This window comes from Drosophila busckii, chromosome 3R (assembly GCF_011750605.1).
Source record: "Drosophila busckii strain San Diego stock center, stock number 13000-0081.31 chromosome 3R, ASM1175060v1, whole genome shotgun sequence".
Taxonomy (NCBI): Eukaryota; Metazoa; Arthropoda; class Insecta; order Diptera; family Drosophilidae; genus Drosophila; species Drosophila busckii.
The window spans coordinates 12,233,762-12,259,230 of NC_046607.1; the positions used below are offsets into that span (position 1 = coordinate 12,233,762).

The 25,469-nt window shown below is 39.4% G+C and overlaps 1 protein-coding gene across 1 annotated transcript; it reads right to left on the reverse strand.

Annotated features, from left to right (window-relative positions):
- Positions 1–3: 3 nt before the first annotated feature.
- On the reverse strand, positions 4–25,378 carry LOC108603459 (disintegrin and metalloproteinase domain-containing protein 12). The gene is given in 9 exon segments (XM_017992291.2): positions 4–635; positions 637–2,295; positions 3,341–3,476; positions 3,538–4,897; positions 4,955–5,294; positions 5,988–6,142; positions 6,225–6,425; positions 7,353–7,447; positions 24,441–25,378. Coding segments are annotated over 9 exon segments (4,233 nt in total). The 5' UTR covers positions 24,574–25,378; the 3' UTR covers positions 4–481.
- Between the last annotated feature and the right edge of the window lie 91 nt (positions 25,379–25,469).

Genomic DNA, 25,469 nt, shown 5'->3' on the forward strand with positions numbered 1-25,469 from the left:
TTTTGTGGTTAATTGAGAATATTTCCTTATTTATTTGATTTTAAATATCGCAAGTGCGCTTTACAACTGTACACGCGTCAACATTTAATTTAATGTGCACTATTTGCATTGAGTGTTTGTTAGCGACGTAGTTTTGTGACAATTTGACTTCTTTGGTTTTTATTTACAACAGCAAATATCATTATACATAAACAATTACACATGCGTGTACATAATTTCAAGAGCACGCACATAATATAACTACATATGGTTAAAAATAGTCATTGAGATACTAAAAAACGCACATTCATTATCGTTTTAAGCAATTAAATTAAACAACTTCTAATTTCTAACTAGAGGGACATTTATAAAGGAATGAATATCAACGATGCAACTTCTCAGCATCTTGGGTAATCAGTGCCAAATGAACATTAATCATATGTAAGCTAGCCTAACTTATAGTTTACAGTCATAGTTTTTTTGTTTGTAGTCGTTTTGAGAACTATTTTCGCTGCTCGAAACGCTGCGTCAGCGTTGCTATGTTCGAGGACGTATTGACGGTGGGCGGCGTGGGCGCGGTAGCCGCAGTCACCAATCCAGCAGAGCCCGGCACACGCTTCGGCAGCCCGCCGCTAAATGAAGGCTTGGCCGACAGCGCTTGGCTTTTGTATCGTTGCAGACGGAGCAGCTGTTGCACCATTGGGCAGCGTTTTCGCTATCTTCGTAAAGGACTTGGGACGTGTAGCGACGACAGCAGCACTGCTACGAGTGGCCTGACTGCTGGGAGCTGCTGTGGCTGTGGGCTTGCTGCTGTTGTGCGCCAGACTCGCAGGCGTTGGCTTGAAGCTGGAGAAGGCGCGCGTAGGCGAAACGTCAGCACGTGTGGGTGCCACACGTGCCACAGGCGCATTCACCGGCGGTGCACGTATATAAGTAGGCGCCACGTTGGTCTTATCAGTGTCCTCCGCATTGGCAGCACTGCTGCTGTTGCTGTTGCGATTGCTGCCCGCTGGCTTTGGCGGTGCGGGTCGCTGTGGACTTCTGGGCGTCTGTGCAACTAGCTGAGGCTCAGCCTCATCAGCTGCCACAGGCGTTGTGGACTTGCCCGAGTAGAGTGATTCGCCGCCGTTAAGCTTTTCAAACTCGTTGACAATCTCGCCCAGCAATCCCATGTCGCCGTTACTTGCCAGACTGGCGACCAGCTCGCTGCGCTTGAGCGTCTGTGCAGCAGGTGGTATTTCATCTATAACCGAGTAGATGTCATCGTTGGAGGCACGTGTCTCCACAAACTCGCAATCATCGTAGGTGCTCTCCGCGGTTGACTGAGCGCTGGCTACGGGCAGCTGATAACCTGAAGAGGTGGTAGAGTTGGTTTTCTTTACCAGCGCCGGTGGACGTGGTGGCGGCGGCGATTTGGGTCTGGTGCTGGGTGTGGCAGCTAAGTTGTTGGCTGTGCTCTTGGGACGCGCTGCACCTGGTGGCGAGCGCATGGAGCCAAACGTTTGCAACTGCGTCTTTTTGGTGGGCGAGCGCATGGACTGTGTGCGCTTAACCAAATTCTTGGTTTCCTCCTCGCGTGGCGTAGTTTCCGAGTCGGAGTTGGATGACTCTGCCTGTACAGGCGTCGGCACAGGCATTGGCGCGGATATTTCGAGCGTGCGCAAGCGTTCGCGATCAATATAGGTTTTCTCCTTAAGCGGTGGCTTCTCCTCCTTCTTCAGGAAGGAAGTAAGGCGTCGTATGGTGCCGTCACGCTTGATGTTCAGCTTGGGATCCGCATGCAGTGGCACAGGCGGAGCTGGCGCCGAGCGCTTCGGTGATAAATCGTTTTCATCGGCGCCCTTTAGCGGCACCATGGTCAAGGTGCTGGAATCTAATGTGGGCTTTGATATGATAGGACGTGCTGTGGAGCCGGGATTGGGTGGAGGCAGCGCAGGCGCTGTCCGTGTTATAGTTGCAGCCTGCTCTGGTGCAACCCAGCCAGGTGGCGGTGGCGCTATGCGCTGCGGCACGCCGGTGGTCTCCTGTTGCACAGTGGGCTGCACAAAGGCCACATTGGGTGCATTATAGTTGCCAGTGGGCGTGGTGTCGTCGTTAAGCGGGCGCAGCGTAAATCCTTTAAATTTGCCAAACATGCCAACGCCATTAGCGCCAGCAGCATCGCTAGAATCGCTGGGCGACTTCAACAGCGCCGAGTTCATGTCATCCGTGCTGCTGGGCGTTGACTTGGGCAGCACATTGACTCCAGCTGGCGGTCCAGCGCCATTTGGTGCTTGCCGCACCGTTGGCAGCTTCTGACCACTGGCAGTTTTCAAGCTGCAGAAATAGAAAGAGAGTAATATTAGTTAAAGTACAGTGAAGTCAGCATAAGTAGAAAGATGTGTATCTTGTGTTACATACCAGACAAAAAGAAGAACGTGCAACATTTACCAACACCAACAGTTAACTTAACATTTAAACTCATGCAAATTCAACAAATTAATTAACATAGCAATACAATATAGATTATTACAACAAATGAGTATTTATTTAAATTATACATAAAACATAAACGTAAATTAAAATTAAAGCGCAACCAAATACCAAATTCAATGATAAACCAAAGCAGTGAGTGGTGTGTTTAGGGTTGGTGAACTGGATAGAGTTGAGTTTTGTGTTGAGTTGGGTTAGGTGGTGTTGTATTGTAATTGAGTTGAGTATAGAGTTTAAAAAGGCAACATGCACGCAGCCAACTGGCAACAATTGTATATTGGTTTTGTTTTTGTGTGTTTAATTGTTAATTGTTGTGTGTTTATTAAGTTTTGTGTGTTTTTCGGCGCACCTGGCGCTGGCAGTATCGCTTTGTATGTACTTGGCGCCATGAGTGAGCGCCAATGGATTTGTGGTTGCATTCAGCTGCGGCGCTGTTATGTCCAGCTTGCGACGCATTTGGCTCTCAAGGTTTCTGTGTGGCGGCACTGGAGGTGGCGGCGTTGGGGGCGTAACTGGCGTTGTGGGCATGGAGAGCTTGCGTCGCAGCGTGGGTACCTCAAAGCTGCTCTTGCTCTTGGGCATAGCAGGCGGCTGAACAGCGCTGAGCGTTAGATTGCTCTTTAGGCGCGGCAGCGTGGCGTGTATGTTAGTAATTGTGGCAGTGGCAGTTGCAGTTGCAGTTGCAGTGTTAGTTGTTAGTTGTATGGGAGTGGTGTTTGAAGTGTTAGTGCTAAGTGGTAGTGGTGCTAAGAGTGGTGCAGACGATGCATAGGCATTAGAGCTAGCAGTGGAGCAGCCGGAGGGGCAGACAGCTGGCTTGTGGCTGTGCGTGCTGTCGCTGCTGCTGCTGCTGCGGCTACAGCTACTGGACGTGGACGTCGATACATACATATTCTCGGCGAGCTTTCCACCGCTGAAGAACTTGTTGTTGCGTATGACAAAGCGATAGCATAGCCAGAGCGCCACCAGCAATGGCAGCACCAGGAAGAACAGAATGCACATGAAACGCTGGAAACTTAGCGCACCTGTATGGGAATAATTAAATATAAGTATAATGTGAATAGCATATGGAAGCTGCATGCTTACCACTTGGATCGGTGGCCGGACCGCTGTCTGGTGAGCCGCCATGTCCGGGCTTGTTGCATGACTCGCCGCCAAAGCCAACATCGCAGTGGCAATGGGCGCGACTATTGCAGATGCCATTGCCATTGCAGTCCTCGGGACAGCGTGCACCCATGCCCATCTGATGCACTTGCTGCACGGCCAGACACTGCTGGTTGACGCACATGCTGTTGTTGCCACACTTGGCACCGTTTGGCGTCAGGCCCGGATCGACAGTCTGCAGACCCAAATCCACAATCGCTGTGCGGCAGGCGATAATCTTGCGATCGTGGCTAACATAAGAATGCGAGAGCACCGCAGCCGACTCCATGCCAAACTCAAGGCGTTCATTCAGATGGGTGCAGTGCAGCAGGCCGCACTTGACATGCTGCATTGCGCACTTGACGTGCGTCTTAGTCAATCTATTGAAGCCGCAGTTGCCGCCACGCGAGCCTTCCACATTCTTCTCATAGCAATGCGTCGAATCCTCGCCCGTGGGTCCCCACAGTATGCGACACTGATTGGCGTGCGAGCGACAGGTGCCCAGGAAGCAGTACGCCTGCTCGTCATCACATGGCTCCGTATCACGTCGAAATACATCCGCTGGACAGTACTCCGACTCGCCAGTGCAATACTCCGGCAAATCGCATTCATTCTCCGCCGGTCGGCAGGAGCTGCCCGCCAGCTTGGGGCGACAGGTGTTCAGATCACAGCACTCGCCGGTGGCACAGGAGGCATTGGTATGCAGCATGCAGGTGTCGGCATTGCAGCAGCTGTTCTGGCAGTGAGCGGGCAAGCCGCAGTCGCATTGCTCGCCGGGCTCGACGAAGCCATTGCCGCACTGCGGCGAGTCGAACAGATGCGTGGGCTTGTTGCGCAGACAGTAGTTCATGCCGCGCGAGAAGGCAATGGTCAGCTGATCGATGCTGCAGCTGCTCCAGTGCACGGGCACGACGGCGGTGCTGGAGGCAGCCATGACGCACTTCTCGTCCGGGCAGTTGCAGTCGCTGGTGTCGTGCTCCATGCCAAAATTATGGCCCATCTCGTGCGCCATGGTGGTGGCCACCACAGCCAGCACCTGGCTATGCTGCATGCTGACACCGCCGGAGTACTCAAAGGTGCAGATGGGACCCTTTAGCGCCTTGCCCACAACGCCATTCGAAAAGACCTCCTTGGTCAGCAGCTGTGCATTGTCGTTGGGATGATCCACGACCAGCTTGGTGCTGCGATAGTTGAGGAAGTTGCGCAAGGTAACATCGCCATCGCTGCTGAATTCTATTTCATTCGCTTCATTCCAAATGACCACGCCCACCAGCGCCACAAATATGTTCAAGGGCACATAGAGCTGCAAAGGAAGTGACGCATTTAATTAAGTTATGGACTTAAACTGATTTGGACTTACGGCATTCACAATGTTGGCCAAATCCTTGCAATGCTGATGCACACGCTTCTCGCTCTCGCCGAAATGCTTAAACACCTTGTTGTCCACCACAATGACCAGCTCCACATAGCTGGAATATCTATCCGCATTATACGGTCCACGTATGCGTTGATTATCATCCGTCTGGCGTCGCTTGCGCTGCAGCACGCGCTGAAATTCGCCGCCATTCAAACCAAGCGGCACGCCCAGCTGCTCCACGCCCAGCTGCTCCAGATGCTGCCAGTGCAGCTCATCATGACTGTGACTATGGCTGTGGCTGTCATAGCCACAGGTAGCGTTCTGCTCTAGCATGTCAGCATGTCTACAAACAAAAACACAACCAAAACAAATTTGGTAATTTGATATTTCCGTTAGGAAGTGCGCGTGTTTTCACGGCGTAGCAGTGTAGAGCGCCTTTAAGCAAATATTTATGCAATACAAATGGGCGCAAACATTGAGGCAGGTAACTAACGCTGCTCCAGTTGATTAGATAAGGTTTTCAAAAAAAAAACATAGACAGGCGCAAGTGTTGAAACACACTCAACAGACAAGATATGCAACTAGCATTGGGTACTTGTTGATTTATATAATTTATAAACAATTTATTGCTTAATGTTTTTGTTTTTTTTATTTAGTCTTGACTCTGTGCTGTAATTTATGCAAAGTCAACAGTTGCTGTTTGGTGAGAAACGTGCGTTTCAAACTCACCACACTGCTGAGTGGAAACATTCGCTAAATGGTGAATATCGTTGCCACTTTGCTTAAATGCTACGCTTTTATTTAAAGTTGCTGTTTAACTAAATCAGCGCTTAAAAATAAATAAAAGTACACGACTAAAATGCAATATATATTTTATATTGCGCACAAATAAAAATCAGTTGTTGAGCTTTATTAAATTAAGCGAAAAATAAAAGAGTTCATAATGATTACGCATTTGTGACTTAAAGCGCTAAATTGCTCTTGGTGTGAACACACTTCAAGCTGCTGTTTAAATGTTTGCACTGCTATAACTCACCTGAACAGATAGTGGTCATCCTGCAGTCTGCGTCCGTTGCCACTGGCCTGCGGATGTATAAAGTACGTGTGCTCGCCGTCAAAGACGACGCCATTGAGGCTGCCATCGCAGGTGGAGAGCGCCACAACAGAGTCTGGCTGACCGCTTATATGACCCTATAACAGTAACAGTAAAAGAGAAAGATAGTTAAAACACACACGCACACACACACACACACGAACAACAATGACAACTTACCTGATAGTGACATAAATCAACCTCAGTCTTGGTGAAATTGCGCACCACATGGCCAGTGGCGCCGTCAAAGCGATTGCTGGCATTCTGATAGCGCACAAAGTGGGCGTCGGGCAGGAGGCGATCGTTGCGCTGCAATTCGATGTGTACACGTTTACCTTGGTGCGTGTAGCTAAGCGTTATGTGCGGCGTATGTAGACCATCCTATCAGGGCGAGAACAGAATACATATTCATTAGCTTTATTATACAGTCACATGCAAAGAGCTGTGCGTGGACGGACATGCGCCCAGTCTAAAGCTGTAAATGGCAACGCCTTTGCTGTTGCTGCTGCTGCCACGCGCTTGTTGCCAACTAATTAAAAAGGCTTTAGCACCTGTTTGCGCCAGCTGGACGCTCCCATTGGCAACAGCTTGCCCCCTTTTATTCATTAGCGTGTTAAAAGACACACACTGTCTAATTGATTAGTTGAGAGAATGAGAGCGCACACACAAAGGCTGTAAATTAGCCCTGGATACAATAGCTGCTCAATCATTAAAAAGGGTTAAATATTCCACTGCGCAGTGGAATTTTAATTAACAAAATATTTAAATCTCAATGCGCTGCTCTTTGAGTAACATGAGTTTGAGTTTGAATTAAAGCAACGTTTATTTTATATTATAAAGCTATATATAATACAATTGTAATAATTTAAGCAATTTGAAACAGAGTTGCTGTCTGCAAAATTATAGTATAAACTCTTTTCTCATTATCACATTTTTTCTTCACTAACTTTTGCGTAGAATTTATTATTTAAATCTTTAAAAGCCGCATAATTTGATATTCTGGACATTATATTATATTATATACTCAATCAGTAAATGTTTATCATAAATTAAATCTTAACATTTCTAGCTCTTACGTATTTTTACAATTTTTAAAAGCAGAAAGCAGCTACAACTTAAATATTTAATTTAATAGATATTAATATTTCAAACAAAGGCAAACTTTATTAGTTAAATTAAAAGTTCTGTAGTTAGTAATTGTCATCGCAAGTTGAATAAATACTTTAAACTTTTTACTGCCATATATAAATGAATAATATTTAGTAGCTGCTACCATACTTAGTTCACAGCTTAGCTTAATTTACTCACCGTTGCATCCAAGGTGCTTTGCAGTGAACGTTTCGTGCGTCCATGTTGCACTTGTGGCAGTATCGTCGCGTGTGTGGCAAACTCATCAAGGGCAGCTGTAAGTAATAACAAAACGAAAACAACAATGAAAACAAAAGCTTAAGTACACACCCAAAAAAACAAGAAACTTGTACACACAGATTGTCAAAGCTAAATCCGCTATAGCGTCAAACGGTGTAGCTAATGGAGCTTAAGCTATGGAACAAGCCGCCAACAACTACAACAAAAGCTGCTGACAATTTGAGCTTGTAATTAAGCCAAGGCAGCTGATTATATATATATGTTATATATATATATGTTGTCACAATATTTTGAGTGTTATATGTGTGACCATGGATGCTGCTAAAATTAGCGAGCTCATAAATAAGGCGCTATGTGTTACAGTTTTCTTAAGTATAATTATGTTGCTGTTGCTGTTGTTATTGTTGCTTGGGCCTACACTTATGTATTTAGGCGTGTTCTTGGAACAATTTTCAACATCAGCTGGGCAGCGTTAAAACACACGTCTAATTAATGCGGCAGAGCAGACAGCGCAGATGTTTGACATGCTGCAAGTAGCGCTTGTTTCTCATGTATCTTGCAGATACATTTTAAGACATTTCGCACATGCGTGGGCACAAGTGGCGGCGTCGGCCCCAAAACAAAAATAAAATAAAAACAATTTTAGTTGCTGTTAAGTCTGCTTCGGCTTTGTTATAAAGACCACTGGAGAGTCGCTCGCTTTCCAAATGACACACGCGTCAAGAAAATAAAAAAAAACATGATTTTTGTTATTGTTGTTGCCGCAACGTTTAACGCACAATGCGACAAAACGCAATAAAAAACTGAAATTTTAAATTGTTTTAGTGAAATATATTTGAGCATAACATAATATACACTTTGATTTGTAAAAAGGAATAAAGAAAGGCGTAGCAAAGCCTATAAAGCATATATATGCTTGAACAGCAAGACAAGCTGAGTCGATTTGTCTGTATGAGCAACAAGAACTTAAAGACTATAAAAGCTGCAGCTACCAAATTTGTTTTAAACAACGCTTTTATTTTACTTTTATAATATAAAATTATTATTTTGTATATTTGTGTATCATTGTTATTTATAAGAGTGCAAAACAATTGAAATTTGTACAGCTGCGAACAAATTGTTGTGCTAATTGCATATCAAATAAAAATGTCTAAGGAATTCAAATTTGTTTATAAATTCGAGCATATTGTACGTGCTGCTGCTGCTGAGGCGTAAAAGTTTAAACAAATGCAAGCAATCACTCAACAGCCAAAAATAAGAGCTAATGACTTTTGCTGAGTAAATGTTATAAGCCCCAATGGAGACATAAAGCATTAATAAAGTGCATATGCTAACACTAGGCTGAAGTAATTAAGCTAGCAGCAAAGCTGAGTGATTTATAGTCTAAGCGACTAATGAGCTGTGCCAGCAAATTTAATAGCATAAAGCAGGAAGGATTTAGAGCCTTGAGCAAAACATGTGGCAATGCAAGGAGGCGCGTCTCTAGGCTCATTTTGGTGCCAGGCGCGGACATGCTGAAGTGCCTGCAATAAAATTTCAAACGTCTTGACAAACAAACAAACAAATGTTTGGCTGTGTGTTTGACGTTTTGACGAACGTCGCAACACTTTGATGTGTAAACTGAAAGGATTTAGATTTATGCTGGCAGAGGATAAGCAGCTAAGCTGGCTGCGTATGTTTGAATATTTGAATTTATTGCCTGCCCGCATTTGGTTTTCAATTGGTTTTTTATGCAAATGCCTAACAACCCCACAGACAGTCGTATAAACATTAACAAATAAAAAACTGTACAGCTCGTAAAATAATACTTGAGTCTAATGCAATTGTCAATTGTCGCCATATAGTTAAAAATAATGCATTGAGTATATATTTCAATCATTTGTGGGGGGGTGCGCGCACTTTATATAAATAAAGCGGAATGTAAAACTCAATTAAAAATTCCTCGTTTGTTGCATGTGGCAAGCTGCTCATAAAATTTGTAACACTTCACGGTAAAGTTTTGTTCCAAAACGAAAAAATTATAAATAGAAAAGGCAAGCATAACATAAATATGAAAAAGCAAAAAGCTTTGGCAGCAGCTCCATAAACAGATTAGGGGCAAGCACACACAGATACACACACACACATACACATAAAAGGGCAACGGATATAGCAAATGCATTACGCATGCAGCGCTCAAAATGTTTGTGTGCCTAATTGATAAACAAGACAAATAGACAGACGAGTCGAGTCGAGTTGGAGCAGACAGTACGTTTGAATAAAATACATACATACACATATTTATTTGTCTGCACTCAGTTTGAAGTTTTATGTGACTGCGCATAACAACAAAATCAAAATCAACATCAAAATGAGTTGACATTTAAATTATTATAATTAATTATGCGCTGCCGCTTGTAGTGGCCAAATGAAAGTTTTAACAGCTGATTAAAATCAAAAGCTACTGTAGCATGCCACATAGACATGCAACAATTTTGCTAACGCCATTAACAAGCTAAAAATGCAATTAAAGTGTGCGAAAGAGAGCGAGTCAATTGATATTGATGAACTGCTGTCAAAGTTCAATCTGCAGTAACTTTTGCCTTGCAGCTGCTGCTGTTGCTGCTAGACGTGCGCTCATTGAATTATTTATAAGCCAATGGACATGGGGCATAGCCAGTGGCCAGGCCAACGTTAAACAAACAACAAGCAGCGGGAGCAGTCAGACAAGCAACAGCAACAACAACAACAACTGAAATCAAATTGTAACTTGAGCGCGCTGGCAGCCACAAAAGGACGTCACGTTGCTATAGAATCGTGCCCCCACTGCCAGCCACATAGCAAAGCCGCTTTTGTTTGACACGACTGTGAGCCACTTGAGCCTCGCTCAGATTTCCAGACATTTAACTCAAATGCAATCAGGCGCAGTTCAGGCTCAACTCAGGCTCAATTCTATGGCGCTCAGCTATCAGTTGCTTTGACTTTCATTTAACAGACTCTCTAGCGTTTAATGCGTGTGGTCTAATTTTTGGGCGCACCTGTCTTCATTAGCGGTGGACGCTCATTAGTAAAATGGCTCAGGGGCTTACAATAAAAAATTAAGTTTTGGTTGCAACATGCTTAAAGGCTTGAATGTCAGCCCAAGTGGCAGACACAGGGCATTGTTGCAATAATATATATATATATATATATAGCTTGCTACCCCAGTTGGTGGCAACAGTGGCGGCCGCTGCTTCCAGTTGATGTTTTTTTATTTTTGTTTGTTTTACAATTAGTTTGCTGCTATAAATATGCCAGGGCTGCCTGCTGCTGTTTTATTTTTGTTGCACTCTCAGTCAGTCTGTGTATCTGTATGTGTATGTGTGTCTTTGCCACTTGGCGCAAATTAATTGCCTTGAGCATTCGTTTGTCTGTTGTAGTTAGTGTTATGCATAAATTATGTTTATTTCGTTGCTGCTTGCAACCGGGAAGCGCATGCAACAATTTGTGTAAATCAATACACTCGTACTTGTTGACAGGCGCCGTGTCGTCGAGACGCAGCTACCCCCACCTCACTCCACCCACTCGCATATGCAACGCTTGCTACCTTTCAACCGTGACCCTATTTTTATGTGCGTCACTGTGCCGTCGTCGTCGTCGTTGCCACTAGTTACAGCTAAGCAAATGTTTAAATTATTTAAAGCAAACCAAACACAAACAATATGTAAAAAGTGCATAGCGCATTTATTTAAAAACAGCGAGTTGTTCAGTTCAGCGACAAATCTTTGGCTCGTTCGAGTTTCAATACCAAAGTGGCTCATAAACTTAGCAGACTAATGGAGTTTTAACTCTGAACATCCAAACTGATTGTATTTCTATATTTCTGCTGCTCTATACAGCGCTGTAAATCAATTAGTCTCGTTCATCGCATTGCATTTAAATTTGTACTCTAATTTTATAGATTTTCATTTTGAAACGTTTGGTTTATTGTTAATAATTATAGATTTGTCTTCACTTTAGTAATGTAAGTACTAAAGTAAAGTTAAATATATAATAAACCAAACGTTTGTTTCTTTCTATTTAAAGCTGTTTTATAATAAATTTAGTTAAATTTTTCTACTTCGTTTATTATAATTCATAGACTTAACTTATGTAAAGCTTTTGAATTTTGTTTTTGATTTTAAAAGTATTAAAATTGCACAAAACTTCACATGGTCGTTCAAACTTTAAAGCTACAGTGGGAAACTTTAGACTTTTGCAGCTACTTAATCATTGAAACTCTTTAGCCCAAACGAGTGTCTACTAAATTATTTGTTATCTATTCAAAGCTATATAATTAGTGTAATTTATAAATTCTTCAACTTTAAAATTGGCTGCATTTAATGTTAGACTCCCAAATGGCATCTCAAGCGTTTGAATTCAAATGTTGTGCGTTCCGAAATAATCCCCAACTGTCTGTTATATACAAATTTGCATTTGTTCATTGTATAAACAATGCATAGAATTCCAAGCTGCAACAAATCAATGCTGCCTAAGTATAATAAGCTGTTGCATTAATTGCAGGCGAGTAAATTTCATTAACAAACACAGCATGTGTGCAACTGCAACTGCAACAAAGCAGCGGAGATTCCGCATAAACAAAAAGCAAAATTGTTAACTATACAAAGCATTTCATTTTGCAGATTTGTGTTATCTCAGGTGGAATAAAGTCTGTCGGTCGGTCGGTCGGTCGGTCTGGCGGCCGTTTGTTGTTAATGGCATTGTGCAAAATCAGCAAGGCATGCAATGCTGAGATATATAGATATAGATTATAAATCTGCAGCTGCCAGCCGACAGACTGAAAGGCACAGCGGTGGGCCACATTGAATTTTGCACAAATCACAAATAGGAAATAGACAAAGTCCAGCTACGTTTCAAGTGGAGCGCTATGGGCGGGCACTAGGCTATGATTTGACTGAGTTGCAGGTGCAGGCAGCAGCAGGCTGTGGCAAGGTTAGTTAAAGGCAAGTGCCTGTTAACTAGCACTTGCACTTGCAACTTGAACAACCAAGTCCTTGGGCTCAGGTAGCAGCTTGGAACTAAAAACTAAGCCGTGAATTTTCACACCCGCTGTGGTTCAGTTCGGTTTTTATGAAGTGTCTTGTCACAGGTAGCGAAATACACTTTAAATTCGTCAACTCATGGCTATTTATTGTTGAAAAGCAAAAGCAACAATAACAGCAAACAACATTTCAATTCGTAGTCCGTTGAGCCAAAGCAAACATGACTAACAAAATGTTTGCTTCTCTTTCGTTAGACTCTGTACTAACAAAGTTACAAGCAGTCTTTTAGTGCATTTACTAAATTTATTGATTAATTTTATTATTTAATGTCAACTTTTATAGTCAAAAGTCAAATTAAAATAACAATACACACAAGTATTTCAAATTATGTGAACACTTCACAAAAAATGAAATAAAATGAAAGAGCACAAAAAGAAAAAGAAATTGGCTATCAATTCAAATATTTTTAGTAATTAATAATAGAATATTTAATGACAGAAACAATCTAAAACTAGCACATATAATAAAAATAAATATTTTTAAGTGTTTAGATTGTTAAGACTTTCAACATAATCACATGCATAGCTTTGAAATTAAAAGTTTTATTTTTAAATTTATATTTCAGAGTCTTAAGCTGTCGACTGCGCTTAGCTGCAGTTTTATCTGTATTATATTATTGTATTATAATAAATTTAATTTGTTTTTAGAGACTTATACACTGTCGACTGTGTTTAATTCATTTTTCACATTTAGAAATAAGTTTGATTTTAAATTTATATTACAGAGTCTTACGCTGCCGACTGCACTTTGCTCATATTTTTATGTGTGCCTTAATGTAATTTATTTATTATAATAAATTTAATTTGTTTTAGAGAGTCTCATACTGTCGACTGTGTTTAATTTTTATTTAGAAATAATATTAAAGAGTCTCCATATGTCGACTGCACTTTACTTATACTTTTTATATGTGTCTTGGGCTTTAAAGTTTTGTACACTTTTTTATCTGAGCAATTGCTATAAAACAACTTTGAACTGATAAGAGCGAGCAAACGCCAACGCCACGCCAAACACTAAGCCAAGTCATAAAAGAGAACAGCAATTAAAGCTGTTGACACATTAGCTAAAAAGGTCAACAAGTTCAAGTTACTGCTTGCCTTAATTGTAACTGGGTTCGCATATAAGGCAAGAGCAAGAGCCACAAGTTTTAGCTAAATGGGCGTCTGCACGCCTTTTGCAAATGTCATTGTCATTGTCATTAATAAATAAATAAATAAAGAAACGTGTTTTTTTTTATATACTTAGAAGACAAAGCAGACATCAGCTGGCTTATCGCGCATTAATCAAAATCCCAGTGTGCATATAGGAAATGCATTTTTGTTTTATATATAGCAAGTAATCAAGTGCGATTTATATGCATATTGGCCGACTGACAGGCTGCCTTAATGTGAAGCTTGCATTTAATAAATTTCAATTGCTGCTAAATGGAAATGCGTCAACAATATAAAATAATAAAATTAAAATGATTTATGGCACAGTGGCGCCACCTGTTAAAGCTTGATAAGCAGCAGCAGCGGCACTTAAGCAATTTTAAGCAACTTGCAACACATTGTTGCAGCCGATTTTGGCCCTTGCAACTGCTGTTCGCGCTGTTGTGCGTTTATTTATAAGAATTTTTCCAAGAGAATTTCAGTGGCATTAATGCCAAAAAAGGAAATAAAACGCATGGCCAGCATGTTGATGTGTCTGCGTTGCCTGTCGATGGTCACAACGGCTTTTTATATGGTCAATGATCCTTAAACAAATGTTGCTGCTGCTGCAATTTGCTTTGTTTGGTCGTGTGTATGCGGAAATAACAAAGCGCAAAGGATAAAGACAAAGATTTCTTAGAATTACATGTCAGGCATTGTTTGCTTGTTGTTAACGAAAATTGGCAAGTTGCCATATTAATAATCAATGCTAAGCATTGTTTAGTTAAGACTGTAATAATTAAGAGGCTAAAACAAGTTGGTAACAGCACTTGAATTAAAATGCCATTGGCAGCTCTTAAGCCTAGTGAATTTGCATATTGGCCAGCTCATTAATATGTCCGCAACGTTTGTCGCCATTAAATCATCGCCTGACTTGACCATTTCGGCAAAGTTGTTCCATTTTAGCTACGCAATGTCAAAGACCCTAGCCCAAAGCCTTATATAGACAAGGCCAACAAAAAATCTGCTGACTTGGCTTGCAAAATATACTAAATCCTTGCAACTTTTACACAGCTATTGATTTTTATTCGTTTTTTTTTTGGCAAGTGTGCAAAATTTTAAGCCTGGCCATAACTTTAACTTTCTTTCCATACATAATATTTGGCAGCTGTGTAGGTGATGAATACACAAAAACAAGAACATATGTTGCTATTTGTATTATAAGCCGACTGCACATTATGCTGATGAGCAGCAGTTTTGTCAGTTTAGCCACAGTCGAGTAATCAAAATGTGAATAAGTCTATTGAGGCCAAAAGCATTTTTTGCTTGACATACAGTGGTTAAAAAGCAACAAAAGTTAATAGAAAATAGTATTGGTATTAAAGTTATACATATATATTTGAGTAGCTGCGCTTAGTTAATAAATTTTATAATTTAATGGCAAAAATTTAACAGCGAAACATTTTCTAATAGCAAACTAAGTTTTTAAAAATTAAACTAGAAATTTTGCTAAAATTCAACACTTAAACAAAAGAATTTACATAAGAATAAATTGAAAATATTTTATTATTATAGTGCAATTATTTTTTATAAGCTTTAACTTCACTGCTCTGTCTCTTGGCATAATAATTTGGCCAAACGTTCCACTGTATTGATATTGATACTAAGCAAAGCTGACACAAATTTCGCCAACATGCAATGCAAATTGTTTGCCAAAGATAAAGCCTATCTATAGCCGCTGATAAATTCGAAATTTTAGGCGCATGACTCACTGCAAAGTGGCCCCTAAGCCTTTTAGGCGCCTTACCTGAAATGCAGATAACGAGATTATTAATTAAGCAGACAGTCCAGACGTTGAAACGTTTAAAGCCACAGCGAAGGCTTAATGCAATTACAATTAAGAAAGCAGACGTTGCACTCTCCTCTGTCTCTCTGTCGCTAATGCACTTGAATGGGATCAAATGCGTTGCAACTTTCCCAACTATAAATCAACAAAATTGCTTGCCACAGCGGCTGACAGACATAAATATGGCACAAAATAGGCAGCAGCCTGCTCTGGTCTGGGTTACAAGTTTGGACAAGCCAACGCACTTGTCACCACTTAAAACTAAACAACAAGTTTTTCCCCCATGAGCAGTTGTTTGTCTGTCTGTCTGTCTGGCTGGTTTTAGTGAAATCGATATTATATTTTCATATGCGGTTTTAATACATAAAACTCGTAATTGAAGCCCACACAAGGTCGTTTGTTTAACTTTGCCAATTAAGTTCACTGTCAACAGCAGCAGCGCATAATTATTAGAAAAATTTAAACAAGCACAAAATGAAAGCAAATTTAGTTTAATAAAATGCCACGCGCCAGACCTTGAAATTATTTATTAGCGCGTACTTAAAAGCGTTTACTAAATATTTTTAATTAAAATTATGTTTGCACTGCTAACAGTTTTTAATAAAAGCCAAGCAGCTGAAATTTTCAGCCAAAGACAAATTTAAATTGTTTATAATTGTTGTTACCAAATTTGCATTGAATGTTTGTTACAAACTAATTGCCTTGCTGCCCAAAAATAACTTTTTGCCAAAGAGTTCAATGTACGCATTTAATTGAAACGAGTAACGAGCAGCAAAAATGAAAGCAATGTAGACAAACAAGCGTCTGCGTCATTTAACTGACATAAGTTATTTTATTATGTAATGCAAGTTATGCGTAGTTAACGCATTTAGTTGATTGTTACTTGCCTACAATGGAATTGCTAATGACGTTAAGTTTACAACAAGCACGTGCAGTTCATACAGCAGCGGCTGTTAAGTCTTTTAACATAAGCTTAACAGCAAGTTTACAGGCTATGTTAGTTGTAAAGTTAAACTGCAAGCTGAGCACTCAGATTAAGACTCTCTCTCTCGCTCACACTCTTTGCTAAACTATTCTTACTAAGCAAGCTATTCTAACTAACTAAAATTTAGCACACGTATTAGGGTTAAACCATAAGCCCTTATATCAGCGCTAAAGTCTAGAGAGACCTACAAGCAAATTACAACAGAAACTTTCCATTGACTCATTAATTTTTGTTACTCAAAGGCTTGCATGCAAATCGTACAATAATTTATATAGTAGTTTATATTAATTAATATATTTTTTTACAAAGCAAATGATTAACTGCTTGCGTATATGGCTGATAAATATGCAGAGTGCTCCCATTTCTAAAAGCAAAACAACAAATTTCCTAGATTTAATCTTAAAAGGCACACAACACTTCAATTAAGTATTAGTAGTTTAGCTATGGTTATATTTACGCGGATTAACATAAAGTTATCTTTATTTCAAAAATCAAAAAAAAAGGTCACCATGTACCTTAAGGCTCAGCCGCAGGATACGAGTGTTAAGTGATTTAAATAAAATGCTTAACAAATTGCTACTGTTAATTTGACAAAAAGGAAAAACTGAGTTGCTTGCCACTTTTTAAGCAAATGCAGCAACTTTTAAACTTGTTGCAGCAAGCGTTGTGTTGGCTTAAAGAAAATGATGCTGTGCAGGATGCAAAATGTAATAACGTTGCATGCCAAGGCTGTGGGGCGGGGTAGGCGCTGCTGTCGGCTTTGGTTGCTGCCTTGGCAGCGACTTAAGTGCAACATTTATGAGCGTTTTTTTTTCAACATCATGCATGGCAGGCGTTACTAACTTACAACAACGAGAAGAGCAAAAACATTTGAAAGTTAAATTGCAAGCCACGCCCAAGCAGCAAACACACCTCAACTCAAGTGTTGCAGCTTGTTGTTGCAATTTACACAGCTGAAGCATTTGAACTTCCATTAATAAATGAATTTATTTGTTGCTGCTGAAATTTGAGCTGCTCTTTCCCCATTCAAGGCCGACGACAACCCTTAGTATCCAAATCCTGGCACTCCTTATGTAAATGACGTCAGCACACACACACACACATGGGCACACACACTTGTAGCACATATTTGTATTTATTTTGTTGTTGTGACACAATCGCTGACAAAGCATCTTTGGCTTCGAAATTAATTGCAGCAAAAGACAAACAACTAATATGTTCAGCATTGGGTTACATTGTCTGCAAGTAATTCCCAGAATTTCCACTCTCATTCGCTTGCACTCTCTTTGTTCTAGGGGCTGTCACGTTAACTGTTTGGCTGCTGCGGGTTAAGTGCCGGCTGTTAAAATGCTTATCTTAAAGATGCGCCCCAGCTACGCGCTGACTGATAAAGCAGTGCAGCAACGGGAGCGGGGTAAGGCGTGACAAGGACGGCAATTAATATGCATCATTGTTGCCAAGGCTTTTGTTTGCAACTTACGCCTTTTGGGGTCAACTGCAGGCAGCAACAACAACAGACCCCAAAGCTTTGCCACATGCGTTCTAAACAAGAAAGTGGGTCACACTTTTTACGCTTGCAAAAAGTTTATCACAGACTTGAGCTTTTTAAATTGATAAGAATTAATTATGCTATCAATTATAAAATTTTATTAGAAACATCAAACTATAACAAATATTTTTAGCTATTTAATATGCTGCAAGTATTTTAATATTAAACCCAAATGAATGAACGCTTAAGATTACTCAAATGCTGCTTACATTAATTTAAATATATAATTAACAAATAAATTAATGTACATGATATTAATATTAATAATGTAATTTAATTTAAGCATAACACATAAATTAATGTATATGATTGTAAAAATAAATTGCTGTATCATATTAAAATCAAATAAATAAATGCTTAAGCTTATCAAAACTCAAATGCTGCTTAAATTAAATTAAATTATTAACATTAATAACAAATAAATTAATGTATATGCTTAAAAAAATAAATTGATGTTAATTCGTTTCAATAAATTATTAGAGGATTGTGCGAAAATAAAAATAAAATTTATTTATAGCTGACATCATCAAAATTTGTATCAAAAATTTCTATACAATTTATACAAGCCAATATAGTTTATTTTTGCCTTAAATTTCTCGCAGTGTAGTTAAGGAAATGTACAACAAAAAGTAACATTTAATGTGCAGCTCACAATATATAAAAAAAAAGATATATGTATCGTATCGAAATCAATGCGTTTGCCTTTGCTGGACTTTCTTTTTGATAGCCATGGCAATGAGTGAGCAATGAATGAAAGCTGCGCTAGCTGAAGCATGACGAGAGTGTACACTGTACTACATAAGCGATCGCAGCAATTATGGCAGCTGTTGAAGCTTGGCGAAAACTGTTGCAAGACGGAACTCGTTGTTGTTGTTGCACAATTGAAGCTAATTGGGTTATAGCTTCTAACCCAATGTCTTGGCTTAATTAAGCGCAAAAATACAATATATATATAGTAAGCAGATAATGTATATATAGCATGACGTGCGCGAATATATTGTATAGAATTAATTTTACTTTCGGCTACTTGATCACCGGTTTGACCAGTTCGTCAGCGCCAGATGAATCATGGCAAAGGCACAAAGTAGCTTCTGCGATTCCACGAAAAAAAAAAACAGAATCAACTAATTGTCATGTTAATTGAACAGTCAGAGCGAACTAAAGTGTACTCTGACTATATTTTATGGTTTCAAGATGCTAATGCTATTTTATTTTTATTTTTTTTTGCTGCTTTTCCAATCATTGCTAGCGCGGGAGACGAGACAGAGACCCCCGTTGACCTAAATTGATTGAGCAATTTGCTACTTGAGTCGACTTTAGTTTATTAGATTGAGCGCTACGTTCATTTGCATTTGTCTCGCTCTGTCTCACTCTCTCCCTCTCTTTCGCTCAGTCTCTGCTTGCTATCAATTGCTAAAAGCTGCGTGTTGAGCTTAAGTTGCTTTGAATTCAGCTTGTCAACAAGTTAGACCAGCATTTGTTCTAAAATGTAATTAAAGCGATTATCTTGTAAGGTAATTTATCAAATTAAGCTAATTTACAGTTACACAGCAAACAGGAAGCGAGTTCCAAATAAATTTACGAGTGGTTAAAACGGAAGCAAAGCTTTCACTTTTTTTTCTGAGCATAAATTCTTAAAAAATGCTAAAAATATATGAAACTAATTTTGCTGCATTTAATTTTATTATGTTACGGATTTCAAAATGTGTTTGGGGCCCTGGGGCTGACAATCTGGCGACTATTTGTCTGTCGCATATAATAAATAAATAAACAACTGCAAACAGACTGTGCCTGAGTATACAAACAAAATACACTGCAAACAAATGTTGGTCATTGACCAGTTTGGGGGGAGCAGCAACATTTGTTTACCCCATGCAATTAACAACATTTTTCACATACATGTGTTCAAATGGCAGCAAATAAAATGCATCGATATTGTTTGTTTTGCAAACGATGTGGAAATTGACATTTTATGCAATTAAATTGCAAATTGCTATTTGATTTAATTGTTTGTAACAATAGAACAAATGCTGCTGACTCAGCTGAGGGCTGACTCAAGTTAAATGCCGCCCCTAAGTTTAAACTTTATGACTAACTTGATAACTAAACAACATTAATTTACTTAGCAGCTATTACTTAATGCGGTAATTTAATCACTTGCCACACATATGTGTGCTGTTATTAAAATAAACTAACGAAATTTGCCATAGCATTTTAATTTTTATGACATTTTTATTCAAAAGTAACTTCCGTTTTATATGCAACAAAGCTTATGATTATACAAACATATTTTGTGCACAAAGATAATGCTTAAGGAAATCAAAACAAAAGCTAAAAAATAACTGCAATTCACTATTTATTTTATAACGATATATAAACAAACGCATAAATAAATATTTAAAGTATTTAGTTGCCAATTTTTTAAAGCCAAGTGTGAAAAACACAGACCTAAAGCGCATTAAATGCAGCAGCAAGCCAAACGTAAAACTAATCTGAGTAATATAAAACTAAATCTAAAGTACACACACACAGATGCATACATATGTAAGAAAAAAAAAACTTTATTAACACTCCCTCGAGACTGTTGTAAACAGCGCAAAGTAAAGTAATTAAAGTCAGAGTCTTGCGTCTTTGTTTTGCTTTTCGTTGTTGCTTTTTTGTTTTTCTTTTTATACATTTTATCAATTAACGCGTCTGAACAATGGCCACGCACTCAAAGAGCGCAAGAGAGTGAGCGAAAGAGAAGAGAGACGCTAATCTAAGTCCCAGCAGCGCCCCAGCCTCGACGATCTGGGGCTGGCTACTTAATGGTTCGTTGCCTTTGCAGTTTAAGTAGCGCAGACCGACGTCTGCTTATCAGGCAGAGTAGCGTGTCTTATGAGCTTGGATAAAAGCCAAACAAAGTGCCAGAGAGTGAGAGCCCAGAGCCCAGAAGCTTACAAAGTGCCGGTAACTGCAGCTGCAAACAAACAAATAAAATATATGTGCAGCTGCCTTAAAAATAGAAAAATTATTAACTTCAAGTCATAGCACGAGCAGACAATAAAAAATACTCAAAGGCAGCAGCAGCAAATAAATAAAAAGTAGTACGCTGGCCTTCAATATTTGAAGCGTGTTTGTTAATTGAATTAACACTTGGCGCTCATTGGGTTTTTAGCTTAGTTTAAGTTACTTTAGCTTTATGCAACTCGCACACACACAAAACTATTTTGAAAGTAAACCAAAAAAATAAAAACTAAAATTGTATTACAAAAACGCGTCAGCACAAATGCGTTGCAGTTCACTGAACCTGAAACGTCATTTTGGTGGCTCTGTCGCCATAAAGTTTGCTGCCTCTTGTTTTTATTTAGTTTTCGAAAATAAGCACACCTACTACAGAGAGAGAGAGCGCAAGAGAGAGAGAGAGAGAGAGCGCGAGAGATTGCAGAATTTCTTGTTTGCTGCTTTTTGCAAATGACTCATACAAATTAACAACTGCAGGGCTGGGCTCTGCCTTTTTATGAGCCCAGCTGAGCTTCAGCTTCAGCTTCAGTCCGGAAGAGAGTCAATCCGCTTGGCTACTCTAGCGTGCTGTCGCATTTCCGTTGCGAATATCCCAAATAGCTAAAGCCTCATGCACTCTTTGCTATGCTGATCAGCCTAGAAATCTATGCAAAACAAAAGACATTAAGTATGCTCTTTATAGTCTATAATACACTTTGAAATTTATGTTAGGCGCAGCACTGCATATTAAAACGATTTGTTAACATATATATTATATATATACAAAGTGAATTTTATGTGCACTCATAAGCATATTAAATTGTTTTATTAACATTATTGCTGATTTTTTATAATTATAAATACAAAGCATTCCACTCTTTTCATTTTATTCATTTATTTATACATATGTTTCTATTATTTCTTGTCCTAGTGTCTCTATAATTTAAAAAAATCATAGCTATGCATACCCCTATGGCATTTTTATATTTTTTGATTATTCATTGTTGACTGACGCTTCAAGAATTTCAACTATTCCATTCAAGACGCTGCCATTGTGTTTAATTTTTATTTATTTGTTTTGATTATAACAAAGGTAAAGACAAACAAAAACCACAAGTGCATGCATATAATTTAAAAGGAAAATCGCTGCTGCAACAAACAATTTCCATAGATTTTTATACACTTTAAGTGCTGGACAAACAAAGTTAAGCTTTTACTTCCTTTGGCTTGATTGCTGACTAAGCAGCCACCACCAAAAATGAAGTCATAAATACCACAGGACGCCCCCTTAACAATTCATTTGAAAGCAACTACGCGTGCTTTGTTGCTTGCAACATTTGGTTGTATTCAACATTCATTTGGCTATAATCCCCGCAAATACTTGAAATCAACCCTATTGTGTATCTAATTACCAAAATCTCACTTTGCTATCTCTAATGGTCGCACGTGTCGCAGTCAATGACATGCTATGTGGCACGCCCCAACAGCCTGCAACAATTATGAGCGAATTTCGAATTTGTAATTTTATTGATTGCAATTTATTCAATTTATTTGGGCTTATATGTTAATATTTGCAGCTGTAGGGCACGGCTTGGGAACTGTGGCAGCTACGCCGCAGACATGTTGCAAGTAAAAAACACGCCCTACAAAACAGTTGACTGCATTTAAGGCTGTCTTGTTTATTCATGTGGCAAAGCAGACACAAGACAGGGGCATCATTAATATGCGTCACTGTTGTGGTCTCGGTCTGGAGCTGGAGCTGGGGGCTCTAGGTCTGGTCTGCTCGCTGCTCTCGTGGGAGCCAACAACCTGAGCTGCATTTTATATGCCACACTACTTCTTCAATTTGTTCGTAAGACATTTCTAAGCGCTTGTAATACGATTCGTCAGACTGCGCTTAATTGAAATCCAACACAATTTACATTTTACAAGCTACGGACTCTCTTAAAGCTGCAACAAGCTTCTCTTGATTGAGTCAGGTCAAAAGAATTTAAATGGACACACACACACAATTCAAGCGGAAGCTCAAGCGTGCATGCAACATTTGCATATAAGTTTAGTTTTGTTGCAAACGTGCCCCAAATGCTGTCAATTGTTGCTAAAGACAGCGTCTAAGTACAAATTGCAAGCAAGTCCAAAATTGTGGCAGGAAATGACTAATTGCACTATCTTTAGTGAATGCTACTTAAGCTGCGACTTTTCTTTTTGTATAACTTACAAATATTAAGACATTTGCATGATTTTGAATTCTTCTATTAATAATGCTATTTTTAAATTATAAATGTTGAAGTTTGAAGCGCATTCTTTTGCTTTAACTACTCAACTCAATTTGGTAGCAACTTTGCTTAGCTGTTTAGGCCATGTGGCCATGGCTTGTTTAACAATTTTTGATTGTGTCATTGCTGCTGCCAACTTTAATTGCGCAAAATACATAAAAAAAATTATTCAACAAAAAAGTGAGTTGCCCAAAAAAGTTCGCATATGCTTTTTGTACTGACAACTGTGACATAAAAATTAAGCGCGCTCAAGAACTCAACGCACATATACACTTTGTTGTTGAGAAAAAAAAGTGTCATTATTTTAATGACAAAGCAAACAAAGCCGACAGCAAAAAATCATAAATTATTTACTTGTAAGCACAATGAAAGTTTTTTTTTGTATTGCACGAAAGAAAGAAAGTAAAAGTAGCTCGCAATTCCGCACAGAATATAATTCAGACTATATGTAAAATCGATTTTTTGCCACAGCAACTCACAAATTAAACAACAAAAGGCAAAGCGCCAAGTACGTGAGTGAAGGTAACGCTTGTGCTCCAAGACTTGCGGAGAAAACCCGTGAAAAAAATAAAAATAATGCACTCAGACTACGCAGCGCCTTCGTATCAGCGAACGTGATATTTTGATTAAACTGACGCCTAGATAAAGTTAAGTTAAAACATAAAACCGCAAGCCAACAACAAAACCACGATAACCAACAGTGTCAAGTGGATGACAAGTGGCAAGTGGGCTTGGGTGCAAGGAAGAGCAGACCCTTAAACCAGTTGGGGCGTATGCAAGAGTGATTATGACTAAGCGAGAATGCATATTTAAAAGATTTCATTTAAAAGATATTTTCGAAAGCCAATAAATTTACAAGTAGCTAATAAGACTGGTTTACCCTTTTTGTAAGATACTGATCGTTGAATAAAAATGGTAGCTGGTTTGCCTCAAGCTCAAGGTTGCAACACTGGTTGCATGCCATGTAAAAAATGCAAATATAAATTTGAGCTAAGCACAGTTAGCTCTTTGTTCAGTTTATCTTTGACTAAGCTTTGGCTTTGGCAGCTTTTTTATTTTTTTTGCTTCATTTGGCACCACTGTGCGCAAGCTTTTTGCTGGAACTCGTTTGCGCTTTATTGTTCTTGTGCAAAAACTGAATTTTGATTAGATAGAGCAGCCACAAAGTTAGAGAGTTGGTTGGTTGGTTGGTTCGACACTCACCTTTTGACTCCCAGCTGTCAGCTGTGGCAAGTTGCTGTTGTTGCAAGCAGCATATGTTGAGCAATAGCACTAGCAGCGCAGTCGACAGCAGCCGTTGGAGCTGTGTATGTAAATGCGAATGCAGCCGCAGCATTATTTGTGTCTTAGGAATCCGCAGCAATTTCAAATATGTTGTTCTGTTTGTTGTTGTTGTTATTTTGTTTCTGGCAGTTGTAATAGTAGTAAAATTTATTCCTCTGGAGTGCTGCAAGCAGATGTGGTGACATCACTTCCCGTGTCAGTCAGCAAGCAACAAGATGCACTCAAAACTCAAACGCTGCCTTAGGCAGCGGCTTTAATTTGCCACATTTTCTGCCCCCGTGTGTACTCAATTGAAGTTAAAGTTGAATTAAAAACAGGATGCGGCCGCCGCACAACAGGAACAACCACAACAACACTTGCAATATTAATAACGAGCAGCACTTGAGCACACACACACACAAGCACACATAAGCGTACGCACACACTCGCACTCCCCGTCGCGTTCAAGTGTAAACAAAAGCTGATATCTATATTTGCATTCACAAATTATAACGGCATATCATCTTTGTTTGTGTGTGCATGTGTAGTCTATTCTGAACTCTTTCTTCACTTTTCTGTTGTTGCAAGCTTCAGCCACTGTCTAACGGCAAATCAGCATAACACTTATGCCTTCTTTTCGGTTAGCTATTTATATTCAGAACTATAATTCAATTTATGTATGTGATTCTTTTACACGCATACACACAAGCTGTTGAATTTTTTTTTTGCTTATTTATATATTACAATAAATTGATTGCAAAAACAACACTCGCGGACACACGTTCTACGCTCTTGATGCCGATTCGTATTTGATGGAATTGCATTATCTACTTATAGCTTAAATTAAAAAAACAAAAACATCCGCGACACAACCTTCCCGTCCAATGTATATTTTGTTATTGTTATCGTCATCGTATTTGTCTCGCTTTCCTTCTTCTCAAAAGTTATTTCTTATCGGACTTGGTAATC